This window comes from Gracilinanus agilis, chromosome 3 (genome assembly GCF_016433145.1).
Source record: "Gracilinanus agilis isolate LMUSP501 chromosome 3, AgileGrace, whole genome shotgun sequence".
In the NCBI taxonomy this organism is placed as follows: Eukaryota; Metazoa; Chordata; class Mammalia; order Didelphimorphia; family Didelphidae; genus Gracilinanus; species Gracilinanus agilis.
Window position 1 is genome coordinate 263298372 of NC_058132.1, and position 12940 is coordinate 263311311.

A 12940-nucleotide genomic window follows, 5' to 3' on the forward strand; every position below is an offset into this window, starting at 1 on the left:
ACATTCTATATATATATATATATATATATATATATATATATATATATATATATATATCTCCTACTTTATGTCTAATGTTCTGAAAGGCTAAACATTCATTTAGAATATTCCAAAGTAGTACCTCTTTTTCGTGGAATTTAGTTAGAGAGAGCAGTGTGGTATAGTGACTAGAGCCCTGGCTAATAGGACCTCTGAACAAGTCACCCTAAGCTCATTTGCTTCATCTATAAGATTTTTAGAAAAATTAAACAAGATATAAATAAGTGCTCTACAAACTATAAACTCTTTCCATGTTAGCTATTATAAAACAGCCTCATAGAATTTTAGAGCAACACGAGAACTCTGGATGTCATATAGTCCCATTTCCTCATTTAGAAATAAGAGAAATTAGTCCAAGACAAGTGAACTGGCTCAAATAGTGACAGGAGAGGATTTGAATACTGGTCTCCTGACTCTTGGAATAATTACTTTTCCATTTTTACCATGTTTGGAAAGCATAATAAAATGGAACATCTAGATATGTCTACAAATACATAACACATTTTTATATTCCTCTTTTTAAAATTCATCTCCATATTTTTTATTTCTTATTTCCATTTCTTATCATTAAAACATCCCTTTGAAGTAGGTAAGGCAAGTATCATTAATTACTTTTTTTACTTTTTTATAGCTAAAAAAAAACTTGAGCACAAGACCATGTAGCAAGTTAGTAACAAAGCCAGGACTAGAACCTAGCGGTCCTAGCTCAGTGCTCTTACCACTACCCACGCTTCCTGTTCAGTATGGTAATTTTATATTTGGCAAAAAAAATGAACCATGTGGAAAGCACCACCTCATCTGGTGTTTTTGCAAATACAGTAAAGTGAATCACTGTGCCAGTGTAGGAAAAACCCATGTAGGACTGGGAGAAGATCTAAGAATCACTAAACCTGTAACTTTTACCTATTCACAAGGATCAGTGAAAGAAATCCAAGTCAAAGGATCTGGAATGTCAGCAAATCACACTAATAATTAGTTCTAATGATTAGAGCATATTGGCAACACAGTACATACTGCTCTAGATTGGTAGTCAGAATAAATTCAAATCTAGTTTTAGACCCTTACTAGCTATATGATCCTGGGTAAGTCACTTAACCTCCTTTAGCCTCAATTTCCTTATCTGTAAAATGGAGCTAGAAATTTGTGCTTACTTTTCCCCTAGTCTATGGTCCAATTGACAAGAAAAATAATCTCTTCTAGTTTCTCATATTTAAGAGGAAGAAGACATTAAATACACTAAAAAAAAATCTTATCTATTTCATCCCAAATGGACTTTTACTGGCATTTAACCTATGCCCCTCTGAAAATATTTATCCAGTTAACCTTATACTTTATTTATCCAGTTAACCTTATACTCACATAATGATTTATTTTACAGTAAATGAATATAATATATCTTTAACCTAACATTTATGTATCAATAATGAATTGCTAAATTTGGTACACAGGTAACTATCTTTAAACTCACAATCTAGTGTAGAGAGTTTATAACTTTACTGTCAGAAGTGGATATATCTGAGTGGAAAAAGTTTAGATTACTTTTTGAATTTTATCTTTACATTAAAGGGAAAAAAAGATGATGAGCTAGGCTCACAGATATTAACCAACTAGGCAGAGAAGCAAGTGTTCCAGAATGAAAACCCATCCCGAGCACTGTTGCGAGGATTATTTGATGTTAGCGTCACCACACAAAAACCATTCATCTTAACCAATGTGATATGACACCTTCCCAGAAGCCCATTTGGCATTTTTACCTCTGGGGTCGCTTTATGTAACTGCACCTTAACTCTTAAGGAATACTCCTAGAAAGTACACAAAAAACCACTTTTCTCTCAATCTTATTCTTTGATGGGGTTCTGATCTCATGTGTGGCTTAAATGTATTTTTAAAGGTGATGTTTACCTCTCTACAGGAAAAAAAAATAACTACAAAATGAAAAGATGCATGATGCATGCAACTCTCAGCCCATCCAAAGTTATCTCAAATGCCATTTTTTATTTAAAATTAAGCAATGTTTTAAATATAAATTATGTCTTTGTTTTATTTCTGCATTTAGGGCCTGGTGTTCCTATTTCCACTCTGTATGATGGCCACAGTGATCAAGGTACTTTATTTTCCATGTTATATCATATTACTTTGCTTGAGCTGATAGTAGACATATCCTATTTTAAAAGATTACATAGTCCAACTCTTTTTTAAATTAAGTCCCCACTCTGTGCCAAACCCTGTGCTATGGTCTGGGAAAAGTCAAAGTTTAGATCCAACATAATTAGTGGCTTCCTAAATGTTACCACCTAGTTAAAGGATAAAACACAAACAAATTAGCTATAATATTCAGTGATACTTGATCAGTGAAATACAGAATTGCAAACAAAGACCTGTGAAAAGCTCAAGTAGAAAGGATGCCACTGATGGGAGAATCAGGAAAAGGGAAGAGGTAACTTTTGAGATGCACTTTAAAGGCTGAGTAGGAATTCATTCAGCAAAGAAAGACAGAATCAACATTTGGAGAACAAGGTGCTTGAATAAATTCAGAGAGGCAGGATAATTTAGGATGTGTTGAGGGGCAAAAAGTCATCCAGATACAGTGGCATGGGAAGAAATAATCTGAAATAATGCTTGAAAATTAGGAGGGTGGTAGAGTATTAGGGGCCTTATGTTTCACCCAATGTAGTTTGAAATTTTTAAAAATGGAAATAGGGAGCCTTTGAAGATTTTTGAGAAGGTGAATGATATGACCAGATTGATTCGTGAAGATTAGCCTGGCAGTGCTATGGAGGATGAATAGAAGTGGAGGAGGAAAACAAGAAAAAGAATATTTGTTAGAAAGTTACTGCACTAGTGCACATATGTAGTAAATCAGAGACCATGTGGCACGATGGAGAAAAAAAGTATTAGATTTAGATGTAAGATCTGGGTTCAAATTCCATCTCTTCTATTGTTATCTTAGTCAATTTGCAAATCACCCACACATATTTTTAATGAGTTGAAATTGATGGTGTCTAAAGTCCCCATGATCCTATAGAAATAAGATATGTTCATATGGTGACAAGGAAAGAGGGAGAAAGAGAAATGACATGAGAGATAATGAAGTGCAGTCAGTAAGACTTTGTGACTGATGAGATATAAAATGTGAGGAAGAGAAAAGTCAGACAAGTCTGAGGTTAGAGCATAAGAGTCTTTAGGTGAATGCTAGAGAGAAATAGCAAAGTCAGGAAGAGAAGCAAGTTTAGGGGAAAGAATAAGAGAAACAGTATTAACTAAATGCTGACTATGAGCCAGGTACTAGGCCAAGCTCTGAGAATACAGATACAAAAACCCCAACGTCCCAGTCCTCACAGACCTTCTAATTTAATAGGGAGAAACAACACATATATGGCAGCAGGGTGCAGTGAGGATAAAGAAATGTGATTCCAGGGTTCTAAGGATGAAGCTGATTGATAAGTCAATCATTCTATCAATAAGCATTTATTTATTAAGCACCTAGTACTGTCAGGTACCGTGTACCTCTTGGACTCCCATCACGGTGTCTGGAGAGCTGAAGAACATTCCAGTAACTATATAAAGAAGATGTCCTGAAGGTAGCAAGAATTCTGGAACTCAGAAGAGAAGCCAAATATAGGACATTTTAATGTGGATTTAAACTATCGAAGCCTAAAACTGCACTAAAGGAACCCCTCATACAACTTCAGGACATCTTTGCATAGGGGTAGTACTTGAAGATGTAAAAATAAATGACTGAATGATGTTGATGAAGGGGGAAAAGTATAGAAAGTAAAGAGAAGAGGTCCCAGGATACCCTGAGGTGAATACTCACCTAAAGTGAGGAGACAAAAACAAACAAAAAAAAAAAACAAAACAGAAAAGAATCAAAATAGTACGTTTTCTCAGGATTCAAGGGAAAAGCAAATTATCTAATGGAAGTGCCATGAAGGAGGTAACAGTTTCATATCTACAAAGAATTCAAAATGGACACTGAGGAAAAGGTTTTAAGATAAAGCCTGATTTGGCGAGGAAGGCCAGGATTCAAATCTTGTCTCTGACCCTAGCTTGTATAACCTTAGGCAAATGATTTAATTTCTCTGGGCTACAGTGTGCTTATTGCAAAATTAGGTAGGAATTTATTGCTTCAAAGGTGCCTTTTAGCTCTCAATCTATAATCCTATGATCTGGTGATGAAGTACCTGTGCAAGGAGTAGCTTTGGGAGAGTGGTGCATGTAAAATCCAGTTTTAAAGGGATGGGGTGAGAGGGTCAAGAAATAGCAACATCAATTACAATTTAGTTCCTACCATAGTGCCTAGCAAATAAGTGTCTTCCTAAATGTTTATTAAATTAAATCAATTACCAAGTAATCCCATTTGTCAAGGTTTATCAGGCTAAAATATAATCTATTTTATTATATATCTCATTATAACACACATTTTAAAATACTATAATTCATATCATTTTCTCTGAAATACAATAACTACATATAATAAGGGCATGCTATAACAATGTTAGATAATGTGACCAGTCAGTCAATAAACACTTACTAACTGTCCAATATGGTCTAGATACTGTATTAAATGCTGTGCTAATCCCCAAAGTGTGGCTCCCAATCATAGCATCAATCATATAAAGGAGTTCCCTTGTATGCTGCTTAAAGTTGTTCATAGCCAGCATAGTTGTTCTTACTTCCCATAAAGAAGCACCTCATTTTCCTGTTTGGCATCCATACAGAACCCATCCTAGATCATAGAAATTAAAAAATAAAATTGTAATTGAACATAACATGAAATTTAATCAATAGTAGGTAGGGCATCTAGTAGGGACATTTGTGTTCATTCACTTTTTATCTGAACATACACATATATGATGCACGCACACACACATACTTGTCAGATACTGGTTGTCTTCTCCATATGAATGTAAACTCCCTGGGAGAAAGGATTATTTCATTCTTTGTCTTTGTATTCCTGGTAGCTAGCACAATACCTTGCAGATACTTTTCGGTTGATCTTTGATAAAGAAATCAAAGGTATAGTTTCCCAGGGTGCATGCTCTTTGGCACTTACTTATAAAAGTATGTGCCAGAAAATAGGGGAGAAAGACATAGGAAGATTTATAAACATTCTCATCTTCAATGTTTTGTATTATTATGCTTAGATAAGAGATAGAAAGGGAATTGAGCTCCAGTGTTCTTCTCTGGCAGAAAACAAAGAGACATGAGCCATGTTCACTTTACCTTTTCCATTTTATTAAATGCAAGAATGAACTTCAAAGCTGGCTTGAAGTATTTACTTTAAACTATAAATATTCCATAATACCTCAGTTATAATTTTGTGGCATCATTTACTAAGCTGTACTGCATAAACCAAAGAGTTTAGGACTTATTTTGAAGTCTAACCAGTGATTCAAAATTTCACATATGTGCAGTGTGGGTTAGAGCATAAATATAGGTGTCTGCGTATAATTTTCTTGTTTGTTTTTGAGGCCAAAGTTGTAGAGATTATCATTCTTTTCAACATCCCATATGCCTTCTGTACCAGTATGCCTTTTGAGCCAATGGCAACTCCATGTACAGAAGTCATGTTAAGGGGAATGAAAATTTAGAACTTGTGTGTTAAAATTGTGAATTCACACTCCTTTCTAGGTTATATAGCCCATTCTCAAATAATAACTTTTGGAATCGCACTGATGTCATTTTCTTGGTTGGTTTAACTAACTATGAAGTTTAAAATCCAGAAGTTTAATTATTTTTAAATTACCCACAATTCTACCTCCAAATCTTAAGTTTATTTCAAATATCTCAATGGATTTTTGTGCAAACCACCCCTACAATATTCACATTTGGGAAAAGATTACGTATTGCATGCTTAAGCCAAAGAGGGCTATTTTATCGGAATGTTTGAAGTATACGAAAACTGGGGGCTATAATGGAAGCCTTGGCAAACTTAGATGTAGTTGCAAATACTCCTCCAGTTCCTAATCCTCAGAGGGAATTTTAAAAAAAGAAACAGCACAAAAACAAAAGCCTACAGGATGTTCTTCTCTTGTGTCAATTGCCATTTTCCATGAGTCATCCAGACCCCCATTTAGAAAATGTGGCTAACTCTGCATAAACAGCTTCCCTAGAAAGCTTATGGTGGCTGTGATAGTTCAGAAGGGGCCATCTATCGCTGGGCACTTGTATATATGTACTCCGACAACTCCGTAGGCCTACAATAGGTCAATGGTCTTATTCTTTTTCAAAGAGCAAAAGTGCAAAACATAAATGATCTCTAGAGGAACAAGTGCCTCTGTTTTAGATTCTTTAAGATCAAAGACAGAAAGGAAGTCTGTAGCTATTTTTGCCAAGAAATAGAACTTGTAAGAAAGATGTCTTTAAAGAAACATCTTGCAAATAGAAATTAGCCCCACTTAAATATTTTAACATGAATTTTTCAAGATTCTGTGATATTACCAATGCAGATATTTCTTCCACTGGGTCAGATCAAACCTCTCTGGGCCTCAGTAGACAGCTTCATGAATTGCTCTGCCTGGAAAAATTTATCCCCTAGTCACCACCCTAAACCAGAGATGCCTCTTTGACACTTAGAAAGGTTGGCCCTTGAGGGATAGACAACCACATCTGGCACTTGGCTTATACTTGAAGCCTTTCCTGCTCAGTAGGACTTGCCAGAATTTGTAGTCATCTTGGCTGACTTTTGGAGAGGAGAACCTAGGGTGACTTCTGCATACAAAGACTGAGTAAAACACAAAATCCAAAAAAGGAATAGTATGATAGTAATCACTTAATAAATGCTTCTCGAATGACTGACTTAAATAATAGTTGACTTACCTAACAGTAATCACAGAATGGATTTTTGTAAGGGTCTGAAATTTAACATCCAGAAGAATTTGATTTCTAGTACATTTCTTTTTTAGTGGACAGAAGGAGAAAATTCAATCAGTTCATGTCAGGATGTTAGGATGCCAAACAAACAGGTGGAAAACTGCACTCCCCACCCCCCACAAAAAAAAAGTCCAAGAAGCACTACAGTTGGTCCTTCCCCACCTGAAATGTACATAAATGAATAAAAGTCTATTTTGGAATAGTTGGGCAGGTGCAGAGATTTGAGTTCTTCAGCATTGTCTTGTCATCATGCAAGTCCTCAACCACTTTCAGGCCCTAGCATACTGTAAATCCAAAGAGTGGGCCTGAATTCAAGGAAAGGAAATTGTTTTCTTCAAGGATAAAGTTAGTCATAATTAACATTTTTATTTTTTCCCAAAGAAATTAAAATACTTGAAGAAAATAAAGATTTAGAGACGGCTCTGCAAGATATCCAAATGCCCAAAGAGGAAATTAAGAAACTTGAAGTGGATGGAATTAGTAAGACCTTTAAAACTGTTAATGCACATATTCACCTTTATTGTTTGCATGGTCATTGCTTGCTTTTTTTTGAAACTATTATAGAAAAGATGCACAGTTTGGAATGCAGAGGGCACTCTAAGGAATCATTGTGATGACACCCTTTAGAGATTGACTAATCATCTCCAAGTATTAAGAAATTGAACTGAATGGAATTCCACATTTAAGTTAAAAATTGATAGTACATTATTTGATAGCTCTAAAATGTTGTTACTACCTATTTCTTATGATCATCTTTTTTAATGAAAGTTCCCCTAATTTTAATTTTATTTTTAATGCCATTTGAGTGGTTATTAATTCCAGTGACTTAAAATAGGGAGCTGGTGGTACAATGGATAGAGTGATGCTGGACTTACAGGGAGTGATACCTGAGTTCAAATCCCTCTTCCAACATTCAGTTAGATATGTGACTAGACCAGTTGTTTAACCTCTGTCTGACTCAGTTCTTTTATCTGTAAAATGAGGATAATAATAGCATCTACCACCCAGAGTTTTTGTAAGGTTAAAATGAGATAATGCAGAGCACTTTGCAAACCATAAAGCACTATATAAATGCTGGCTATTATTATAATTCATTACCATAAAAAATGTTGAGTAATTTGTAAAGGGGTTTTTTTTTTCCTTTTTCAGCTTTGTGGTACAAGATGCTTCTTCCTCCTCAATTTGACAGGTCGAAGAAATATCCTCTACTAATTCAGGTGTATGTAGCATTTTATTTTGTTTCATGGATTTCAGTATCGAAAATCTTCTGGCCAAAGGCTTTCCTTTGATGAAAAATGAGCAAATTCCCTCTCTGTTAGTTGACTGTATTTGTCCCATTTTCAGAGATTTGTTTTGATTCTTCCACTAATCAGAGCAATTTAAGTTTAGGAGTTAGGGATTAAATGGGTGATTTTATTGGTATAGGGAACTCCTAAGTGAGGAAACATCCTCTTAATGTAGGTTTGTACTTTTCCTGTAATTTTTAGATTTTTTGTGCTTTCTAGAACACTTACAGGGTAAGTAACTTTTTCAAGGTCATATATAGCTAAATAGAATGTGTCAGAATTAGAACTTGAACCAAGATCTGACTGGTTTTCCATCCACTGCCCTACAGTGCCCCTACAAAGAAAGTATAGTCCTTAAAAAATGTATGGGAGGGGCAGCTAGGTAGCATAGTGGAGAGAATACCAGGCCTGGAGTCAGGAGAACCTGGGTTCAAATCGATTCTCAGTCTAGTTGCGTTACCCTGCACAAGACACTTAAACCTGATCTCCTAGCCATTGCTGCTCTTCTGTCTTAGAACTATTACTAAGACAGATGTTAAAGTTTTTAGGGAAAAAAATGGATGGCATAGGGTTTGTTATTTTTAGATAAACTTGTTTCTATTTCTACTGTTGGACCATCCCAATATAACAACCTGGAGGGTAACTCACACTACTTTTACTATGAAATGTTTCCATTGAAAATATTTAAGTATTAGACTTTTGAACTGTATAATTTGAGAAGCAGGGTTTTCTAATGCAAAGAGTACAAGGTCTGAAATTAGAAAGGTTTCAGGCATGGGTTCCAATCCTGATTCTGCCCATTACTACTTGTGTGACACTAGCCAATTATTTCTTTAAATTTGTGAGTTTGTTCAAATGAAGGGACTGGATTTGGTAACCTCTTGAGTGCCTTTCAGATATAAGTCTTTTTTTTTAAACCCTTAACTTCTGTGTATTGACTTATAGGTGGAAGAGTGGTAAGGGTAGGCAATGGGGGTCAAGTGACTTGCCCAGGGTCACACAGCTGGGAAGTGTCTGAGGCCGGATTTGAACCTAGGACCTCCTGTCTCTAGGCCTGGCTCTCAATCCTCTGAGCTACCCAGCTGCCCCCCAGATATAAGTCTTTTGAAATTATGAAACTGTGAAGACTAGAAATGGATGACCTCCAACAGAATCATATATACTCAAAATCACTGTTGACCTTTACACAGTGTTCTTAAAACACCAGATTTTAAAAAATGTTTTTTTTGGAGTATTTTAGAAAGAGATAGATGGAAGAAAGATGTTTCTAAAACTAAATTTTTCTCTCAAAATGCTAAACTCATAGGCTTCTCCACTCTTTTTGGAGAGGGTTGTGTGTTCAAAAGGCTTTCATTTCCCTTAACAAAAGCTTGGTCTTCATTTTAACAGTTTCATTTCTAATATAATTTTACTTTTAATCTTTGCTAAGTGTTATCAGATAATTTTATCATAAATAATACATACTGTATAATAAAGATTATAGGAAATAAATTTCAGTGATAGAAATCAGAGTCAATGGAAAAAAATTATCTTACCTTTCTTTTCAGGTATGGTGGTCCTTGTAGTCAGAGTGTGAGACCCTTATTTGCAGTTAGCTGGATAACGTACCTTGCAAGTAAAGAAGGCATCATTGTTGCCTTGGTTGATGGCCGAGGAACAGCTTTTCAAGGTGACAAACTATTGTATGCTGTGTATCGGAAGCTCGGTGTTTATGAAGTTGAAGACCAAATATCTGCTGTAAAGTGAGTGATTTGCCATTTGACCATTAGTAGATATCTAGTGAGAAAGATTTGCTGATTATCATGGTCTCTTTTTGGCCTTCCTGGTATCCATTTTTCTGACAGCTTCAAAGTGCCACTGACTTTAAAGAAGATGAGAATTTCTTGCCCGGGATTAGAAAAAAAAGACCCAAAAGAAGATAGCTACTAAGTATTTACCATTCATTTCATTTTGGTAGAAGGAAAGACTATATCCATCATACTGTGATAGAAGTAATAATAATAGTTTGTTAAGTTGATCTCATTAATGACAGAACTGTCATCATTCTGTGACCATTTATAACTATAAAGATGGGCCACAGGAAATGAGAACATCTGATTTCTTTTCAGTCATTTCTAATTCTATGATAGATAGCTAGATAGCTAGATGAAAAGACTTGGGTTTGGAGTTATCATCCTAAAGGCTTTTAAAATGGCTTCTTGTTTTTGTTGTTAAACCAGTTGCTTCTAGATTATACCATGGTCTGGAAAGTGTTTTCTGACCCTGTATCTTTGTCTCCCTTTGTTTTCAGAAAGCATATTTATGAAAACATATTATTAAAGAATTAATCTTGAAAGGATAGATGATGATTTTAAAATATGCTTCAGAATCTAGTATCTTCACCCAGAGTCATTCCCAAATATAATTTTGGCTCCTTTATTTTTTTCAGAAATATTAAGAAAATTTCATCATTAGAAATTTTATTCAGGAGCACCAGAATAAATATATATACATATATATGTATTTAGCTGTAGTTTTTGAGGTCATGTGAATGTTTCATGAATGAGTAAATAGTATTGAAAAAATCTATTTTTATACCCTTCACAATAGCTAACATAGAACCTTTTATATAGTGTGCTCAAGGGATATTTGTTGAAAGAACAAGTAATTGTGAGTCACAATGCTTAAGAGAAACTTAAGCTACTTTCAATTTTGGTCATATAAATCACACAAAGGCAATTGTATACCAAGTAAGACCAATTAAATTATCACAAGTGAGATAAAATATATGCCTTGCAAACCTTGAAATGCTTTATAAATGTCAACTATTGTATTATTATTAATATTATTATTATCATAGATAATGTGTCATAATGGATAGAAAGTTGATCTCAAAAATATGAAGATCTATGTTCTAATCTCACCTCTAACACACACTGGATGTGGGACCTTTGGCAAATCATTTAATTTTTAAGAGTTCTAGGCAACTTTCTAAGACTATGATATGCAGAAAAAGTTCTTACCTCCATTGGTAGAGGTGTTTCATTAACCAAAAGTTAGATATAAACAATAAAATCACAGGTCTAATTCCTATCCTTATTATAAATATTGTGTTATATTACTCTGATCTGTTAAGAATTTTGTTGCCAGCAAAGGAAATCTATATATAATACATAAACATATAAATTCACACAAATTGCATTTGATACAGATAGCCTGGGATTAGATAACATCATACCCATGACTAAAGTATATTTAAACAGAAAAAGATTATCTTTAATAATAAAAAATGTTCAAGATTCTGATTCATTAATTTGTATTTGTTTGCCCTGTTGTGGACATGCACTGTCACAAATACTTATATTTACCTAAATCATATGTCTCAAATAATAACTATGTACTTGAATAAGTGGAAATAGGTAGATAAGTTATTAGATATCTAGTATAAGCAATGCCCAGGTACAATACAGAATCGCATTAGATTTACCTAGACCTCACTATTCCAGATTTTTTATGCAATATAAATTTACATAGTATTAATTTCCAGCTCTAAAGACCTGTCTTTAGTAAGAATATTAACACTATTAACAATATGGTAGCCTTTATTGCATGGTGCATTGTGTTCTTTTTTTGTCACTGTGGTTCACATTTTTGTATTCTGTCATGCAATGAAAACCAACTTTTGGTTTACAAGTTCCAAATGTCTTGTAATCCCGAGGATTACATTAAAATACAAGGATGAACATTATGTCTCATTTGTAATTCAATAGGATCTTTCCCAAGGTTGGTAGAGCTAAAAACTTACTTGTTTTGGCAGTGGTCCTAGTATTTAAAAAAAAGAGAGAGAGAGAGAGAGGGAGAGAGGGAGAGAGAGAGAGAGAGAAACACACCCAACCACATGAAAAAAATAAGCCACATACAAAAAACTTCTATGAACCATAGGTCATTCCACATTTTTCTTTATATATGTTTACTGACTAGTGCAAGTGCAACATGCAAATTTAAGGAGAATGATTGCTCAGGAACCTGCTCAAGGAATACTTAGCATCTACTCGTGTTCCTTGGTTAGAATGGCATTAAATGTGAACTCCATGGACAGGTCTTGGTGGAATGTAGTATATTTAATCAAGAGGAATCTCAATCATAGGAACATAGTCTTAGATCTGATATACCCCTTAGAGACTACACACTCCAGTCTCCTTCATTTTTATCCCCACAAAACAGGAAAGCATAAATCTTATTGGTTACCATAACAACACCAATTAAATAATGGGATTCAAATATAGATCAGCATAGACTTGGTTATTGGATATTCTTTCTTTTCTCGGTCTATTGATCTAGAGCAGTGATTCCCAAAGTGGGTGCTACTGTCCCCTGGTGGGTACTGCAGGGATCCAGGAGAGCGGTGATGGCCACAGGTGCATTTATCTTTCCTATTAATTGCTATTAACTTTTTAAAAAATTAATTTCCAAGGGGCTAAGTAATATTTTTTCTGGAAAGGGGGTGGTAGGCCGAAAAAGTTTGGGAACCACTGATCTAGAGTCTACAGAAAGACTAAATGTAATATGTTCAATCTATTCTTTCTTTCCTTTATTCAGTCACTCAATAAATCAACACATTTAGATTAAATTCTTACTATATGCCAAGCACTGTGTAAAGCACCACTGACAAAGAAAAGGCAAAGATAAGGATCCAAGAGTAGAAGAGAGTGTAGAGTCAAACTGATTCCCCAAGGGGTTCAGATTTAAGAAGGGAGGAA

General features: G+C 34.7%; 1 protein-coding gene across 1 annotated transcript in view; it reads left to right on the plus strand.

Annotated features, from left to right (window-relative positions):
* Positions 1-12940, plus strand: part of LOC123242237 (fibroblast activation protein alpha) — a 92839-nt gene that overhangs the window by 59449 nt on the left and 20450 nt on the right. Inside the window, exons 18-21 of the mRNA XM_044669830.1 lie at positions 2096-2143; positions 7297-7395; positions 8065-8134; positions 9749-9943. Coding sequence (XP_044525765.1) covers positions 2096-2143; positions 7297-7395; positions 8065-8134; positions 9749-9943 — 412 coding nt within the window. The remainder of the gene's footprint in view (positions 1-2095; positions 2144-7296; positions 7396-8064; positions 8135-9748; positions 9944-12940) is intronic.